The 20,059-nt window shown below is 42.2% G+C and overlaps 1 protein-coding gene across 5 annotated transcripts in view; it reads right to left on the reverse strand.

Annotated features, from left to right (window-relative positions):
• The window catches only part of OXSR1 (oxidative stress responsive kinase 1), a 122,779-nt gene that overhangs the window by 56,804 nt on the left and 45,916 nt on the right, over positions 1-20,059 (reverse strand). For all 5 annotated transcript variants that reach the window (XM_037891159.1, XM_037891160.2, XM_037891163.2 and 2 more), the window contains 2 exons: positions 15,616-15,724; positions 6,601-6,742 (listed from right to left, as the gene is read on the reverse strand). In XM_037891159.1, the coding sequence (XP_037747087.1) occupies positions 6,601-6,742; positions 15,616-15,724 (251 nt within the window). The remainder of the gene's footprint in view (positions 1-6,600; positions 6,743-15,615; positions 15,725-20,059) is intronic.

The following is a 20,059-nucleotide window of genomic DNA, read 5'->3' on the forward strand; positions in this document are numbered from 1 at the left end:
TAAGACATGGCCAAGTGCAGATGAGTGTATAACATAAGGCTGTCTGCTTCTAGCTCTGGGATACTGGAGGTGGTGCCTCGTGCTTAAAGAGGCAAACAGGAAGTGTGGCTTCTGCTATTTGAAACCTACAAGGAATTGACAAACTAGTAATGTTAAGGTTGAGAAGCAACTGGAGATAAGCTGTACTTTTAAAATGAATCTCAGTGAAGTGCAGCCAACATTTACTGATATGTACCACTTTTCCCTTTGCTTTTCAGATGGTAAGCTCTGTGGGCAAGGGCCTCTACCTAGCATATTGTGAGTACTGGTCCCAAGACCTGCCGGGGACATCAGCTGGCAGCTCCTTCATGGAGCCGTGAGCACAGGCGTGTACTTGGCGCAGTTCACTCCCCTCCCGGACACCTGTCCCTTTTGCGGCATGAAGGAGACCCCCTGGCGCATGTGTACCTGGAGTGCACCAGGTTGCAGCCCCTATTCCGGCTCCTCCTAGATATTTTATTACGGTTTTGGTTGCACTTTTCCCCTCACCTGTTCATCTATGCACTCCCTATCTGTGGCCCCACAGAGTCACAGGACCTCCTTGACAACCTCCTCCTAGCCCTGGCCAAAATGGCCATCTACAAAACCAGGAAGAGGAGGTTGGCCGACAGGGTTTTCTGCGACTCTGGGGCCTATTTCCGTTCCTCGTTCCTGGACGCCTGCGAGGAGCTGTGGGCACTGTCCAGGGTTCTCTGCTCAGTGTCCCCATCAGGTTCCCTTCATTTAGCCCTTTAACCTCACTCCTGTTCCTGTTATCTCATTAGTTGTCCCCCGAACTTATTTGGAATCCCGGACTTGTGGATCCTCCCCTTAGGCTGGGGGGAGGTCCTTTAGTAGCGAGTGGGCAGAAGCCAACAGGACATTGTGAGTACTACTGGATATATATATACACACACACACACACACACACACCCACCACACTTCCACTAAGGAAGAGGTGGAGGATTTCAAAGCAGTAGTTCCTGGCTCCATTTTAGGTACTTACATGGCCCTCATTACTATATAGCTGAGCTCACAATTTTAAATGTATTTATCTTCTCAACAGCCCTGTGAGGAAGGGGCAGTGCTATTATTCCCATGGTATACACGGGGAACTGAGGAAGAACAAGACAAAGCAACATGAAGCCTATGGCACAGCAGGCAATTTAAGATGGGTCTCCCCAGCTCCATGCTAGCACCCTAACCCTGGGGCATTCTTCTCCCAATCAGGAATCGGAGATAAATATGAAACTTTTCAACAGAGACGCTTGTGCTTCACTTTGGCCGCTAAGGAGGTTAAACAACAATTTCAGGAAACATTTAAGCCCTCCCTAGATGTTTGACTTGAAATTCCCCCAAAGAGTACTATCCAACTACTTCTACCTACCCAAAACAGCAACAGACTCACTCTAGTGATAATGAAAAGACGGCTGCCCAAACCTTAACTGGAAGCAACACTGCAACTATGACAAGCCTGTGGGGAGTGAGAAGCAGCAGCAGGATTTCATTAAGCCAGTTTGTCACGTGGTAACTTAATTTCCCATTTCAGAAGGCACATTATTTAAAAAGTACATCATCATCAGCTGCACAAAGAAGTTCTATTGCCAAAATATATATTTATATACTTATATATTTATTTATTTTCAGTCTCACTGCTGATTTTACAGCAATAGCTATTAGTACTCTGTTCAGGACAAGAGTTCCCATAGTCATCCTTTAGGCTCTGCCAATGGCCTGGTGTCAAGCTTGGCCAGATGTGCTACTTACATTTATTCTACCGTACTGTGATTAATTGTATTCAGCCAGTTTTCTGCTAGGTGTGATATATGACTCAAGTGTTCCAGCTACATTTGTGTAATTGACTGAACAAACATTTCATTGTGCTAGCTATTTGGGCTCTTATTCTTTAAATATCTAACAGAAGGCTTGTACTCCACAGCTCTGACCCCATTTCACACTGCTTTATACCTGCACTCAGAAACCCCACATTACAAGCATCATTCAGGTGGTCAGTGATCACCAGATGGATTTCCTCCAGAACCAAGAGATCTTCGGTCAGCTTAAAAAGTGAGTCAAAGTTAGTTACATTAAACACTTCCTGTCGGAACGGCAGCCACAAACCTTTCTTCCCTCGTAAGAACATAACAGCCATAATGGGTCAGACAAAGGTCCATCTAGCCCAGTATCCTGTCTTCCAACAGTGGCCAAAGCCAGGGACTTCAGAGGGAATGAACAGAACAGATAATCAAGTGATCTATTCCATATTGCCCATTCCTAGCTTCTAGCAAAACAGAGGCTACGGATACTATGATACCATCCCTGCCCATCCTGGCTAATAGTCATTGATGGACCTATCCTCCATGAACTTGTCTAGTTCCTTTTTGAAAGCTGGTATAATCTTGGCCTTCACAACATCCTCTGGCAAGGAGTTCCACAGGTTGACTCTGTGTTGTGTGGAGAAATACTTCCTTATGTTTGTTTTAAACCTGCTGCCTATTAATTTCATGGGGGGAGGGTCACCTAGTTCTTTTGTTTCTCATAGGCACATTGCTTTCTTCCTGCAACCAGTATGAAATCTTTTCTTTACAATGCGGAGTGGACACTCTCTAAAACCTTGCCTTTGTAATAGGATTGGTCAGTCATCCTTCCACCCACCTCTCTGTACAGTAGAATTTCCCAGACTGCTTTCCCCACATGCTGCTGGTATCACTCTACTTTCAGTCTGTGTATTCTATTGCTGAGGCATTGAGATAGCTGTCCAGATGTTCCCAGAATGCACAGACACAAACCAGATTGTAACTCATGGTTGTGGACTTAAAGATGCAGCAATGACACAGCGCAACAAAGTTGGCTGTATTTAATTCAGGACACTGACCTAATTAGAAAAGTACAATGATATTTGTGGTGTGACTGGATCCAAAATGAATACAGCACGTTTGGCTCCACGTGCCAAAAGTTTTGTGAAAATCAGATTTCTTTCAATTGCACTAAAAATATCCACACAATGCCCCAAATAATCTTTACCACAGTTACTTTCATACTATTTCATTACAAGTCAAATGAAGAGACCATCATCTCTCTTTAATGCAGAGTACTTCTGTTTGGGACTGGTACGATCGCTACTGGAATACTGTGTCCAGTTCTGGCACCCATAATTCAAGGATGTTGATAAACTGGAGAAGGTTCAGAGAAGAGCCAAAAGAACGATTAAAGGATTAGAAAACCTGCCTTATAGTGACAGACTCAAGGAGCTCAATCTATATGTTAAGCTAAAGAGAAGATTAAGGGGTGACTGGATTGCAGTCTATAAATTCCTACATGGGGAACAAATATTTAATAATGGGCTCTTATATCTAGCAGAGAAAGGTACTAGATGTTCCAATGGATAGAAGTTGAAGCTAGGCAAATTCAGAAACAAGGCATAAATTTTTAAACGGTGAGAGTAATTAACTACTGGAACATTTTACCAAAGGTCAGGGTGGATTCTCTATCATTGATCGTTTTTAAATCCAGATTGGATGCTTTTCCTAAAAGATCTGTTCTGGGAATTATTTTGGGGAGGTTCCATTGCCTGTGTTAAACTGTAGGTCAGACTAGAATAATAGTACCTTCTGGCCTTAGAATCCGTGAACCTATGAAAAGTAATTCCTACAGAAAAACCTAACTTTAAACAAAGGCAGTGACAACGTCAGTCGTGCATGTTAATAAGATTCTACTGAAAAATCATTAGCTTCAAAACACCAGCTAAACAGATCTATTGGAATGCCCAGCAGAGCACATTTGATATGCCATTTTGCCCTTATTAAATTCTAGAGACTTTCTTTGAAATTCTCTAGCATCTCTATGTTTTGGAGCAAGGATGTGAAATTCAGCAGGGGGTGGCCTTAGCATTAGGTACGTGCCTTTGCTACTCCCATGAAAATCTGCCCTAATTTGACCAAGTTAGAAACTTCTGAAAGTCGGTTTGTACATGCTCAGAAGAGACTTGCTAGAGCAGTGATTTTTAACCTTTTTGCATTTGCAGACCCCCTAAAAAATTTCAAGTGGAGGTGTGGACCCCTTTGGAAATCTTAGACAGTCTGTGGACCTCCAGGGATCCCCAGACCACAGGTTGAAAACCACTGTGCTAAAGCTTGCTACCAGCTAAAGACCACGAAGATTCCATCTGCATTGAGCACGCTCCATCTTCTTGCAGCTCCTACACGTTACAAGCAGTGCATGTGCCATTCCCACAGCATGACTGAGCATGCTCCAGCCCAAGATGAGGGGTTTAGGATGACTTTTCCTGTAATTGCTGCTCCGGGCCAGAGTTGGGCCAGACACCAGAATTGAGAGCAGGGAGCCTGTCTCTCTTTGTACTCTCAATGACACCATGCTGGCATCCAAGCAGCATGGAGGAGGAAGCAGTCTGACTTAAATGCAGAGGGGACAAAAGCCAGGCCAGGCGAGAGGGAAAGAAATATGCTGGGACAAGGAGTCTGGTTAGACTGGGACTGGAGAGCAGAGAAACTGACTGGGAGGGAGAAGGGGGAGGCTGGGACTGGAAGCGGAGGGAGAACACAGGGGAGGGGTGAATTATGACTAGGAGGCAGTGTGGGAAACAGGGTGGGGGGAGGAGACATATGACAAGGGTATTGGAGTGGGGGGCGGGGGGGAAAACAGACTGCCTGGGCAAAAAGATTGGAAAAAGCAGTCCCAGGAGGGAGACAGTGTATGACAGCCAGCTGCGGGGAGGTGGGGAGAGATTGGACAAGGAGCCAGGACGGAAGAACTGGGATGGGCTGGACAAGGAGACAGGGACTGGGTATAAGGGGGAGGAGAGGGAAAAGACTGGGAGTTGGACAGTGAACCTGGAAGGGGAACTAGGACTGGCTGGGCAAGGAGACTGGAACTGGGATGAGATACGTAAGGAGAGGCGACTGGGACAAAAAGCCAGAGGTGGGGAAGTGACAGGACAGGGACAGATAGCAGGGAATGGGGCAGAGGGACTGGAAATGGACAGAAGAGTCTGTGACCACTAGAGAACACTCCCTTCCATAGCTTAAAATGAAACCCAAGATTCCTGAATCTCACCACTCTTCACTTTCACAGATATTTGCCGACAACCACTGGAAAAGTGTTGCATCTCCTCTTCCTCCTGCGCTGGTCCACATAGAGGAAGACAACCTACTATTGCTATCACTAATTCAGTTAGTTCACGCGGCAAAGGTCCATGAAATGGATCTAAAAGTTCATATTCAGCTGACAACCCACATGGGTGTCAATATGATGCTATATGACCATTTGTTTTCTCAGTTTGTTTTTCAATAATCTAGGAACTAACAGCCACATTAAGGATGCAAAATTAAGCACTCAAAAAATTAGGAAACGCCAAAATTATTTATTTACATGATCACACCCTATTTTTTCCACAGGACCCCTGCCCCAATAAGAGCAGAGGATGAGCAGTGCTCATGCAATGAACAGCCACTCAATATTTTGTTTTCATCTCATTGTTCAGTGTGTGGTCCCATGTCTTGTTCACTGCACATTATTCAAACCCTGCTCTGAAGACAGAAGTATTAATTTCCTCATGTTCTTTTCTATCGTGCTCATCTCTATAGTATCCAAGTGATTCACAAATATTCATTAATCAGATCCACAAAACCCATGTGAGATGAGTGGGTATTATTCTCACTTTACCAATGGGGAGCTCAGGCACAGAGGGATTAAGGACAACAGTATTCATTAATTTTAAGTGCCCAATTTGAGATGTCTACACCACATGATTTTTCAGAGTACTTAGCATTATATAGCACTTTTTGTATTCAAGCACAACTCCCACTCACGTCAGCTGCAGCTGAGAGTGCTCAGCACTTCTGCAAACCATACCCCCTGGTCTCAAGCTGGATAACCAGCAAATGAGGAACACACAATTTGTGACCACCTGCAAAAAGTTTGATTTCATTGGATTTGCCCAGCATCAAACAGGAACTCTGGTAGAGCCAAGGACAGAATCCAATCTTCCAGGGCAGCATTTGACTGAATTAAGCATCCTTCTTCCTTCTGCAATCCCCTGCCTTGTTCACCATACACCTTCAAACTTCTGTAACAAGTGAGGAGGGGGTTCAACAATCAGTCTCCTTTACTACACAACCCTGATTCATCCCCACAGCAGGTCCATCGGGTGCAGTGAATAAGGCAGAGTCCTGTGGAAAAGTCAATATGTGATCGTGTAATTAAAAACTATATCATATAATGCATATGCACAAGGGGATTTCCTAACTTTTGAATGCTCGACTTTGCAACCTTAATAACGTTCTTTTAACATAGCTTTGTGCATGTAATTCAAATATACTATACCCTTTTGCCTTGCCCCTCAGGCCAAAGTATATGGCAGCCCCTTTCAATACTGTTTTTTTTACCATGGCATACTGTACTGTTTCAATTCCCTCATTTCTGCCAGGCGCTACATATAGCATTACAACCGGTTTAAGCCTCGCTCATAAGAAACATTTTCCACATATACTGTGTGTGAGCAAGCCAAGAAGCACTTCTACAGTATTGACAAAGCTTTGCACTACAGGAAAGCTAAAAAAGTACCTGTGGATTTGTCCATTTTTATGCAGGTAGTCCAGCCCCTCCAGCACCTCCTTTAGGGTTGTGGCTATACTAGGTTCATCCAGGACTCCATTCTTGTGTTCCCCTTTTGCCACTATGTGTTTAATAACATCCAAGACAGATCCTAGAGAGAAGACAAAAGTTAAACTTGTTCTTTAGCTTCAACTGGAAGGAATTATTCCATGTGATTAAATGCCATCTACACAGCCATCTTGTGGGTAAATCAAGGAAACTGGGAAAATAAGTGGAGGGGTTAGGGTTAGTAGCATCATAAAGTCAGTAGCATCCATTTTATGTCCAAACAAAAGGGTATCTTTTCCATTCCAAAGGGGATGCACTGAAAGGACTTTTACTTGCACTTTCTTCATGGTTTTACTGAAAGTGTTTAAGCCCCCCATTTTTATCTGCTCAGTGGTGGGGAAGGTCTTACAGATCCGCAGTAGTACAAACATACACCTCTAGCTTGACTGAAATGTTCGTCAAGAAGTCCAATACCAGGTAAATGCCTTACAGATCAAAGGGCACCTAGTTTGTCAGCTATTTGTAAGAGTTAAAGTTCATTCTGACATTAAAATCACAAAAGACTAGTTCGTCAGTTGAAACAGATACTGGAGCACAGATGTTGAGGAGGAGCTGTTTTGGCATTGATTCAACTTAAGAGTGGGGAGAGGAAATGGAGAATTGGGGAGCGAGGGAGTTGCCACTCTTCACAAACTAAAATTTGGTAGAATTTTATTTTCCAGTTTCTAAAAGATACATTTGGTACACAGTTGCTAACATTGGTACTATTCCTAACACTTAATGGTGAACATCTCTTTAACAGATGGAGAACATATGAATTTAAAACGTTGGTAACAAATTACTTCCTCGCTATATACAGAATTGGAGTACAGTTTAAATCCTTCCTGAGATGCATCAATACAGCTCCTCTTCCTGAAGGAGTGTGAATTACATCATCCTGGATGACAAACCATGCTTTACAAACCAAATCAGCTCTTTGAATTGCACCCAGGAATAAATCGGGAATCAGTTCAGAGACTGCCTCTTCTCATACAACATTGTGACCTGCTGATGTGTTTGTGCCAACATTCTCTGTATTTTCATCTGGAGACTGGAAGGCCATATATTTGGTATTTACTACTCCCATTGGCCAGAGAGCCTGACCTTCAAGGCACGGTGTATAGCCTGTCTCTATTCTCATGGGCTAAACTGTGTTTAGCAGCTCAGTTTGGGGGTTGAGTATCTCCAGCCCGGTTTTGTATTGTTTAACCCTTGTATATGCAACTGTAGGAAGCTTTAGTGATACAGGTATAAAACAAGACAACGTCAGCAATGGTGATGGGTTTTGGAAAGAATTAGCTTCGGACCACAGGTTTTCTATTTTAAGTCCCTGAGTATATACTTAGTCAAAGAACATTTCGGTACCAGTTTAGCGAGTTATAAGAGTTAGAGTTCATTCTGACTACCTTGTAATTAAAATTACAAAAGAAAACAGAACATGTTTCGACTTGTTAAAGAACAGTGAAAAGCCCAGAAGGGTTTAAAATTGGCATGTATTAAAAACGTTAAGACTTAGTCATATGAATTTTGATTACTAATGAATTTCAAGAACGTGCAGGTTAACATTTTTAAGCAGATAGAAAGCAGAACCTGATGGGAAACACAGGTAAGAATTTTTTTTAAAAAAGTGTGCGTGCACACATACACACACACTTACACTTCTGCTGTTATAGACGCCCTATGAAATTCTGAGGGTTTTTTTTAAACTATAATTTAGGGGGAGAGGTTTTTTTCAGAAATTTTGCATTATTTTGTTATCCATTTTATCCACATGGGGAGGGGAGGTTGGGTCCCACCCCTCATGCGTGGGAGACCTTGGGGGCGGAGGGAAGGGTTGTAGAGCAAATACTCCCTGCATTCACCCTGCAGTGGTGACTGCTGTCCCACGGAGCTGCGCTCAGCTCTCCACTCTAGACATTGCAGCCTGGTGCACAGGGTCACTGTGCTGTTCAGGTTTGGCAGAGCCACCCCTCCATCATGATGGAGGTGCATACAAGCCAAATTTGAGAGTATAATCAGCCGAATGTGAGCTCCCAGTGTGACACTGAGGCCAAAGGGTTAAATCAATCCTTGGATGCATAAAGAGAATCTTGGGTAGGAGCAGAGAGATGATTTTACCTCTGTGACCTGGAATACTGTGTCCAGTTCTGGCGCCCACAATTCAAGAAGCATGTTGATAAATAGGAGAGGGTTCAGAGAAGAGCCACAAGAATGATTAAAGGATTAGAAAACATGTCTTACAGAGTTATTTTGGGGAAATTCTATGGCATGTTACACAGGTGGTCAGATTGATTACAATGGTCACTTGTGGCGCTGGAATTTTTGACTCAATGAAAGGAACAAATATAACAGAAGACTGAAAACAAGAGTTGTCAGGATCTGCGTCTGCACCGACTGCTTAAATGTTCTAGAGATCAGGACTCAACTATATTCAGTTTCCCCCCCACATTCCTAGGGCTGTAAAATGCATTTTATAATCAGTATCAGAAGAAGTGTCTAAAGGTACGTCTGTTCTTAGCCAAAGGTCCCCTCTTACAGTAACTACCTGAGTTATAACACATGCCTGCATTTTCTACAGGGAGAGCAACATTTATTGTGTGACAGTGAATGATTGAATGTGACGTATTTCTACTAAAGAAAATTCACAAAACACATACCAAAAAATCAGAGTATGTGCCTCTTCATTTTACCCAAGAAGGGCTAGACTCTGAAGTTTTGTCTTTTAGATTCTGAGGTCTTCAGGACAAGGGACGTCTCTTTTGTACATTTTTGTACGACACTTAGCATAACGTGGCCTTGTTTGGGTTCTCTCAGTGCTACTGTAATGTACGTAGTAGATTCTTAAGTTTGATTGGACAAAATGTTTGTATTTAGGAAATACCTGATGTGTGCATATACCTTGATGATCTCTATTTTAGAAGACAGCTTTGTGAGCATATCAGGCACAAAACTTCCACATAGACCGTTTGGTCCTTCCCCCTTAAATACACTTCTATCTGCAGGACCGAATGCAATAAGAAGTCCAATAAAAATATTGTGTTCGTGTTCTCATTTCATCCTCCTTCCACCGCCCACTCTGCCAGAAGACTTTGCAAAAAAGGTTTCCTTCTCCTGCAAGAAGTTCTGGAAAACACAGGGGCAGACCATACAGAGTATATACACACAGATTTTGACCATTAAAAAGGTTTAGGTAAGTTCAAGTTTATGTTTAACACAGAAAAACAGCAATTTTGTTTATAGAATAGCTACAGCCAACACAGATCCATGTAGTGTATAACTGGTACAAGGCTAGCTTGTCATTTTAAGTCTGCTAATGTATTTTTAGACTCCACTTTCAGGTGGGGATGTTTAGAACAATGGAGGAATTTGGAAGTGTTCTATTGAACCAACAAACAAAGGAGAAATACAAAGAGCTCTCAACCAATATTTAATGTTGCGGACCGCAGATAAGTGACTAAAATGCCCAGGGCTTAAATTCAGCTGATTTCAACCCCTTTGCAGTTTTTATAGCATGTTTGGGGATGGAGGGTTTGGGACCCTGGGAAATATAAGAATTTAAGCCCTGAAAATGTCACCTTCCTACTGAACTAAGTGTCATCTGAGTCATCCCCACCTTGTCTCTCTCATCCCCACTTAGTTTACTCAAAGAAAAACATGCTTTTACTACTGTCACCATAGCAGTGTAAGAGCTATATTTATTCTACCTCATGCACCAACAAAATTGCTAGTTAAGCTCTGATTCCAGACTCTTGATTGCAACTACATATGACAACACTGGGTGATACAAAGAACTAAACTGAGCTGAGCTGCATTACCATACAAGATTCAGCCTGAAGTTAGAAATCTTACTTCTGACACGTTAGCTAAGCCAGTTTGATATGGAGTGACTAAGAAATAAAAGGATCATACGAAAGAAACTGACAAATCCAGAGCAAAGCCATTCCTGAGCAACTTGAGCCAACTAGAGTATACTTATTAGTCCAAGACCACTACTGCTTTAGGATTTAGACAGACTTCTCACTGTCACAGATGAATACTTATAAGATTCTTATACGTTCAGAGGCCTTTTTACCTTTACCTGAAAGATCCTCCGTCACCTATGAAGTACTATCTTCCTGTCTGGGCTACATATTTCTAAAGTGTGAAATAAAATGGGCACATTCAATTATTTCATCAAAGTCAGTCCTATGGAAGATGGAGAACACGCTCTATAGGTTGGTCACAATATTTTTTTAAATAGCACTATAGTTTGACACAGCTTCTTGGCACAACAGCATGCTCCCAATCCCAAGGGGCTGACAATCTAGGGCAGCAGTTCTCAAACTGTGAGTCGGGACACCCAAGTGGGTCATGACCCCATTTTAATGGGGGTCACCAGGGCTGGCTTAGATTTGCTGGGGCCCAGGGTCAAAGCCTGAGCCCTACTGCCCAGGGCCAAAGCCAAAGTCAGAGGGCTTCAGTCCTGGGTTGCAGGGCTCAGGTTACAGGCCCCAGCCTGGGGCTGAAGCCCTTGGGCTTCAACTTGGGTCCCACTCAGGGCGGTGCGGCTTGGCCGGACTCAGGCTTCAGTCCCTCCTCCTGGGGTCATGTAGTAATTTTTGTTGTCAGAAGGGGGTCACGGTGCAATGAAGTTTGAAAACCCCTGTTCTAGGGGCACAAATGCGAACAGCACATTACACCAAGCCCCTTGTGATCATAGCTCTAAAGGGTCATAAAACTGGTGAGCTGTAAGATGCTCTTTGAAAGAGACAGAAGAAGCTTGGCAAATGTTGAAAGGAAGGCTATTCCAAGTGTTCAGGGCAACATGTAAAGCAACACAAAGTCAGGAGTGGGCACCCAGCAATTGGAGTCTAAATTTAATTCACTGAAATGTTAAGCATGGGTAGAGAGGAAGCTCTGATGAAGAACCATCAATGGGTCAGAGTCAAAGACTATAGGATTCCAATACAAAGAGAGGAGATATGCTGTTAAAACAGCGTTTTACTTGAAACTGTAATATGAAAAAATGCAACAAATGAGAGTGTTTCAGTGCATCAAATGCCTGCAAAATAGTATACAAAAAGCTGGTGCAACATACTATGCACTGTGATAAGATGTTCAGAATTACTGTTTATTCCCCTTGAATTCAAAACCTTCACTATCATTTAGCACCAAACACAACCCATCAACAACTATATTATCTCTATTAAGTACACTCCCATGGTGCAAATTATACTGTAATCAAAAGTTAAGTGGTTTTCTGTTCAAACTTCCATGCTCCATAATTAGCTCTGAAAGATACAAATGCACCAGAGTTTGCAATACTTTCTAACAATAGGTGCTTTTGGAGAGGTCTGCTTTGTAGTACACAGATTTTTTTTCCCCACAGCAGATAATACGGCCTCCACCCATTACAGGTCAGGTCCAGCACAAGCAAAGCAAATGATTTATTGGGATCCCAACATCCCAGGTTAGCTCTGGAACTGTTCAACTTAGAAGAGAGACAACTAAGGGGGGGAGGGGATATGATAGAAGTCTATAAAATCATGAATGGTGTGGAGAACGTGAATACGGAAGTGTTATTTACTCCTTCCCATAACAAGAACCAGGAATCTCCTGAAGAAGTTGATAGGCAGCAGATTTAAAAACAAACAAAAGGAAGCCGTTCTTCACAGAATGCACAGTCAATTTCTGGGTCTCCTTGTCAGGAGACGTTGTGAAGGCCAAAAGTACAGTAACTCCCCACTTAACGTCCTCTCGCTTAACGTTGTTTTGATGTTACGTCCCTGCTCCATTACAGAACATGCTTGTTTAAAGTTGTGCAATGCTCCCCTGTAACATCGTCTGGCCGCCTGCTTTGCCCACGGCTGGCAGCCCCCCATCAGTTCCCCTACGCTGCCCCCCGCCACCCCCATGGCCTCCTGCCTGCCAGCGGACCAGCGCCTTCCCCCTGCTCCCCCCACCTCCTGCCTGCGGCAATCAGCTGTCTTGCAGCATTCAGGAGGATGGGGGGAGGAGCAGAGACACAGGGAGAAGCGAGGACCTGGCATGCAGCCTCCTGACTGCCGCAAACCAGCTGACTGCAGTGGACAGGAGCTGCGCGCCACGTCCTCGCTCCTCCCCCCAGCCTCCTGAACGCCGCAAACCAGCTGATGGCCACAGACAGGAGGCTGGCGGGAGAGGGGAGGAGCAAGGACATAAGGTGCATAGTAAAGGGGGAGGAGATGGGGGGGAGAAGAGGTGGGTTACAGGTCGGGGCTTGGGAAGGGGTAGAGGTTAAGTGGGGAGTTACTATATTAAATTGTTTCTTTAAAATTGTTTAAAACTTATACCAGTATTAAATTGCTTGTTTAAAATGTATATAATGCCTTTTATCTGGCAAAAAAAAGTTTCCGTAGAACCTAACCCCCCCATTTACATTAATTCTTATCTAGTCACACTTAGCAGTAGCAAACGATTTAAAGAGCACCATTATCAGCTCTAAGAATTACATCTACTTGGACTTATCAGCCTCTGACTACCTCAGAGAAATAAACCTCAGAAATAAAGATAAATGCTTGGCGTTACAGAACTGAGACAGAATCAGATAAAACAAGGAGATCAACACACTAGAGATACACCAAACAATGTCCAGAGAAGAGAAAAGGAACAAGCGACACAGAGAACAGAAGAAAACATTTGAATAAGTTCCAAGTTCATGGATCTGACAATTTAGTCATGTCACCACAGACAAGATGTCACTGCAAATGAGAGAAATCTCTTGCTCGAAATTGGCCCTTTTTCTCCAGACTGTGGACCATCTGCACAGAGGTGTAGGTACACAAAAAGCAAGATTAGGACTAGCAGAAGGGAAAAGGGTATAGGTGATGAAAATGACGACAGATGGTACAGAGTATTCTATTAGAGCTTTTTGTAATTTCCCTCTTGTCTTTTTAACTTGATCTTTTATATTTAACATATTCGAACTGGACCTATCAAAATGCAAACATGTCTCACACAGAGCAAACATATGGATCTTATCAGATACCCTCCTCCTTTTCCCACCCCATGCCCAAACGTCAACTGTTGTAACTCATTAGTTACTTAACTGGACTCATTTGTTGAATCACTCCACCACATTTGATTATAAATCCTTGGTGATGGAGACTGTGTTCTGTGAAGTACTCTCCGGGACACTATTCATGATTACAGAATAATTCAAATTAAACGAAGATTTCTTAAGAATGTACGTTTGTCCATTGATCTTAATTAATTGCTGGTCATTTGGAAGCCTTGCAAGTTGTTAGATCAGTGATTCTTCCAAATAGCTTAAATTCCTGAAACGTGACAGAAGCTCAGAGTGCATGACCAGCTCGCAGAGTTTCAATACCTCAAAGACTTGCACAATTTAAAAATACATTGGGAGGCTTCTCATGCTGTAGGCTGGAATGGTAAGAATTGCTCTCTAAAGTAGAGCTGTCACAGACAGCTGTTTGATGAGCAAGTGTCTTCTGTCACAGGTTCAAATGACAGTTCTTATCTGTGAGCACATTAAAGGAGCTAGCAGATTTGCAAATCAGAGAAGATCGAAGAACAAGGATAACGGCTCCTCGTCTTAACAAACGAGCAAGCCACACAATTTACAGAGCAGAACCACCAGCAGTTAACTTAGAAAAGGCATAGTTAAAAGTCATGACATGGATGTGTTAGACGGGCCAAATGCAAATCTGCCCCATTTTAGAAATATTGGACACTGCTGATTGCTTTGGAGCAATGTTGCTGCATAAAGGCCAGAATTTCAAGTCTGAATGATTAAAGTAGATACCTAAGAAAAAGTGGCTTATTACAGGTACAGAGCACCTGCAGCTTCCACTGAACTAAATACCAGCAGCAGATACTCAGCAACTCTGAGAGCAAGGCCACTTGTCTAAGTGACTACATTTCAAAGCTGGGTGCCAAAAGCGTTGGCCTAATTGCCCAGAAGAGATTAAACCCTACCAGTGTAGTCAGTTGCCTGTGTATTATCAAAAGAGAATGCTAAAACGTAAATAGGTTTTAGACTGTTCCCCTTTAGGATTATTTCTACAGCAGTTGCATTACCGCTCCTTTAAGATTTCAGCAGTACTGGTGCCCCAAGACTAAGTGATTAATCTGTACGGATGTAAATCAGAAAAGAAGTCCCAGTCCTTGCATTCATATTTTGTCTTATTTGTGGGACAAAGAAATGAGGAGCCTGAAGCAGGCTAAAGTTAAGTCAATTTCAACCTGAAAAACAGGTCAGTGGAGATTGATGCTGTTGAAAAAGGAAGCAACAAGAGTGTGTGTTACGTAGAGTCAGTCATCTACTGTTCCAACTAAGAAGCCCATGCTAGGGGCTGTGGGAAAAAGGGAAGAAACTCCTCTGGGAAAGCAACTCTGGGAACTGAGCCTTGCTTGTTAATATGAGTACAGAAATAATACTTCAGAAGACCTCTCACCCAGGAAGCTTTACATTAATCAATTTTCAAAAACAAGCATAAGATAGCTTCAGTTACTACAATTTTTATAGTTTGTTATATTTTCCTATTTTTGTGTGTTTACGTGAATCCTGACATAGCAAAGAGGGATGGGAAGGACAGAAAAATGACTATACTAGGGGAACAGTGACTATATAAAGTGCTCTCAAATGCACAAAATGAAACAAAAATAATTTTCTCCTCCAATCTTTCAGTTACAGTACTGTGAGTTGCTACTTGTAACAGTAGCAAACAAGTGTTCAAACAGAGGCACTATTTTAAATGTGATTGTATTTTTAACTTTGGGAAAATAAAAAGGGAATATCTGCAGTGATTTCAGCATCTTTAAGTACAGATTTGGGGGGGATGCGGGGGGGGGGGGGGGAGAAAGAGATGGTACAACGGGGAAAGGGCACATTTAACGCCAACCACTTCCCATACTTTTTCCATATGGTTTAGGGTAGATGAAAATAGTACCACTCACCTCCACTAAGTAACTTCATCACTAGCCAGAGCTCGTCTTTCACCACAAATGATGTGTAGTAAGATACAATGTTAGGATGATGGCATTGACTCATGGCTTGAATTTCTTTCTGCAGAGAGGAAAAAAAAGTTATTTTTTAAATGCCTGTTAAATACTCACCATCTACTACTAGTTTATATCAAGACAAGGTGTTCATGAGGCAAAAATAACTCTTGGGAGACAACAGTGAACATCCAGAAATGTAAGAGCCATGTCTGATCTGCTCAGATCAAACTTTGAATTTTTTTCTGAATACAGGATTAAGCTATCTAGTCCTGGCTAGTAAAGAACAAGGTGGAGGACCTCAAGTTTCAAGGGTCAAGGGCAACACCCTGGCAAGAACCCAAGCCCCTACTACCGAACGTAGCTAACATGAAAAGGTAAGTGGCTTCTGGGACTTTTACCAGGTTGTTCCCCCTAGAACTTGCATAGTGGCTCCATCTATCAACCTCTGGTTAATAGGTGTTTCTTCCTTATACACACTATAAAACTTTCAATGCTACTGTTGCATTTTGAATCAGTAGAGAATATGGTAGAGCGCTTAAAAAAAAATTATGAGAAGGAGGAAGTCTTCAGAGGATATTATTTCCAGAAGTCAGGGCTGGGCTGCGCAGTAAAAAAAAACAAAAACATAACGTTTGTCACACGCTTGTGTGAATGTCGAGGAAGAAAAGAGTCACATGCACAACATATGCAATCAACAAACTGTCAGCTATTTGATTAGTAACATAGGGGGACTAACAAATGTTCCGTTCCTCACACGAGGTGGTGAGGCCATGAATAATTAATGCATGCACAGCCCTTTCCTTTCAATGCAATTGACCTGTGCAATATTAGAGGTGAGAAAAAACTACTAACAAAAGCAGAGCTTCTTCCCCCAACCTCAACAACCCTCATCTTCTATTCTAATCTCTCATTGGCTACGTAAGGGCTTCTCTTGTGTCCACAGAGGATATCAATATCCTTGGCGCACACAATTGTTTTAACTGATCATTGTAAATCACAATGGGCATTGTGGTTAAAAATGCTTCCTCTCATAACTGAAACCAATACAATGTGTACAATAGCTCTGTTAGAGCAATAGAAATGCAGCACAATTGCTGAAGAGCTGTATTTAACAGCCAGGAACCTTGTTTTATAAGCATATTGGATGGGGATAGGGAGAAATGTGAAAAACTATCCAAAAATCCATGTGTATTTATTGCATCCTCGGTTTACAATAATTTTCCGATATCCTCTAGAAATAAATAAGGTTTAAAGAGTGATTTTAAGTGAAGTGACTTGGGAGTACATTGCTAGACAAGGACAGCAGAAGTGAAAGCTGCTACCACCAATGCCCATGCCTTGTGACCCTAGTCACAGAGCAAAGTAATAAGGAGAAAGGCCCTACTTAACTTGTGATATTGCAGACTCCACAATATTAGGCTTCCACCGCAGTTTTGACAGCGGGAGCCCCCAGTCTCAGCCCCAGGCGGCTGAGAGTGGAAAATCACGGAAAAGTAACAATGGACTTTATTACCACAAATAATAAAGTCCGTTATGACTTTTCCACAATTTTCCATGGCATGTCTGCAACTCAGCCAATCTTTTGACAATCATCCTGCAATTCAAGTAAGGCCTTAGTCATGAGTGAATTACACTTGCCATTTGTCATGTTCCTTTTCACTCCTTCCTTCACCTTGGGGAATCCTATGCAGCCACCTGATATCAAGTATCAAGAGGCAGAAACTAGGAGAGCTGCAGAAATGAGTTTCGCACAGTCCTTCTCCTGGAAGCAGGCTCCCATTTCCCTATATTCAGTCTTTGTGGCTATTTTAACTTCAGGTAGAACCTTAAGCTGCATCTTGCCAAAGGTTTCTCAAACTTCAGGTAAAGATAGGACCAGGTACATTTATCTGAACACCCTAAACTAGTTGAAGCTATCTTGAACAGAGACTTATTTCTGATTTATAATTTGGGAAACAGTATTTAAAGTGTTGCCTGTTTAGGTATTGAGGATGAAACACTGACAAAAACCATGTTTGAAGACATGCAAGAGTCTTGAAAAAGGCACATTTCCCATGAATTGGGTATTAAAATATCCACTTTGCCAGACTCCAAAAGCTTGTACCCAGAGATCAGCTCTAACTGCTCTGATGCCTTCTCATTAAGTGCCATGATGAATACCTTAACCACATCTCTCTACAGTAAATTGAGCATTTGGAAGCTTCTGAAACTCCAATAAAACTACTACAAACTATAATTTAGAATCATAATAGATACTGAATAGACACCTTATGTAAAAAAAGTCAAACGCATCAATGGAAGACCTGGAATAGCATTTTGTTTATTTTCAAAGTGGTCTACTCACCCACTGATGTCTGATTCAGATTTGAGTTAACTGGAGTGGAGATGTGGGAGGCTGGCAGACCAAACACCTGACCCACCAACTGAATTTGACTGCAGGCATATGTACATGTGTTAAACGCACTTTCCTCTGGAAGGATTTTGGTCTGGAAGAATTTTGCTCCTTAAAACACTGAGTACAGGATCCTGGTAAATTTAGTTTTCCTTCCTACACATTAACTCAATGGACACAGCATGGGGGAAAGCACTGTGCTTACACACAAATACCTCTGATTTCAGAGAAAACCAGGATGCTGTTTACTTACTGAAGAGTCAAAACCAATGCAAAACAAATCTATTCCAATGTTGCAAACCTTATTTGGGTGGCCCAGTCAAGCCACCAGAAGATCTGCGATAAGCAAAAGTAGGTTCAGATGCAGCCTACGCCACTGCCCTGAGTATTGAGGAGAAGAGTTCTCCTCCTTTAGTTGAAATAAAGGCATGTGTTAACTTTTAGAAAACCTCCTTGGTTTTGCTCCATAAAGCATTTATACATAACTGCCTCAGAAGTCACAAAAAGCCATAGCCCTTCAACTTTTCTATTTATTAATTCTAACATTTAAGTTGAGGCTATGAATTGATAACTTGAATGCACATTTTTTAAAAGAAATCTTAAATCCTTCTTCCCTGTATCCTAATCAAACTGGATAAAAAGCAGGATATGAAAAAAAGGACAGATATAGAAGCCAGGAACTGTTTTAATCAGAGTTATCAAAAATTAGCCTGTGAAACTCATTACAAGATATTAGAGCAAAAAGCTTGGAAGGATTTAAAAAGCATTAGATATTTATATAGAAAACAAGAACATCCACACCTACATTAGTAAGCATTAAACAAACAGTTTGGAAAGAATATAAGTCTCCATGCTTCAGGGGTTAAGTCAATCTGAAGGGATGGGAAGAAACTACTCCTATGGGCAAGTCATTGCACATATACCCACTTTGGCATGTTTTGCACCTTCCTGTGAAGATGCTAGTACTGGCCACTTTCAAAGACTGGATACTAGACTAGGTGGACCACCGGGCTGATCCGGTGTGGCAATTCACATGTTCCTATATGTTACTCTGCTATTAACTCACAGCAAGGTCTTGAGAAAAATCACTCAACATCTGCTTCCATTCTCCTCAGCTGCAAACTCAGGACCACACTTGTGTTGTCAGGATTGATGTTTGTAAAGTCCATTGAAGATATAAAGCAGTAAATGCAAGAATACTAAGAGCGTCTTCCAGCTGGCCAATCTCAACCTCTGTGCGCCCGCTGCCACCTCCTATGTCAACTACATTGTCGCATCCTTCCTTTTGACTACCAGTATTGTTCACCACACTGACAGAAATTTATATAGATTTACATGTACACTCTGAATCAACTTAAATTACACAAGTTAATGCCTTGTAAATAATTATTATGGGAATTTTCTTTAATATGCCATTTTGACTGGATCAACAGAACAGGGGCAAATGGATTGCAGTTTTCTTTTAGAAGCCAGGCTTCCACAGTCCCTCAGGAATTGATGTCCAAACTAAACTATAACATGATCTGACATCAATCAGTAGAGAAATTAAGACTGCTCAGCTTCAGCTCTGATGTTCATGTACTGAGGAATGATATGGCGAGGATTGCAGTAGCCTTAAGGCTTCCATTTTCTGTTAGTTGAGGTCCCACCACATGAGATATTTAAATCAGTCACATACCAACTGTGGTTATTTGGTACGTCAAGTTATACATTTACATTTCAGAATCTGAAATGCTTTGAGGGTTTTGTAACTTCCCTCCAATCACCCAATTTAAGGGATGTTTCCAGTTTCTAGAAACTATCAGAAAATAAGAGTCCCAGTAAGGAAATGGACAATGATGACACATCTGTGCTGACCCTACTGGATCAGTCTGCTGCTTTGATTCTAGCCACCATCTGGTATTGTTAACCCACCTGTGAGACACAGGAATTGGCCTACCAGACCAGATGATTATCTAGTCCAGTATCCTGCCTGACAATAGCCAATGTCAGAGCCTTCAAAAGACG

The sequence above is a fragment of the Chelonia mydas genome, chromosome 2 (assembly GCF_015237465.2).
Source record: "Chelonia mydas isolate rCheMyd1 chromosome 2, rCheMyd1.pri.v2, whole genome shotgun sequence".
NCBI lineage: Eukaryota > Metazoa > Chordata > Testudines > Cheloniidae > Chelonia > Chelonia mydas.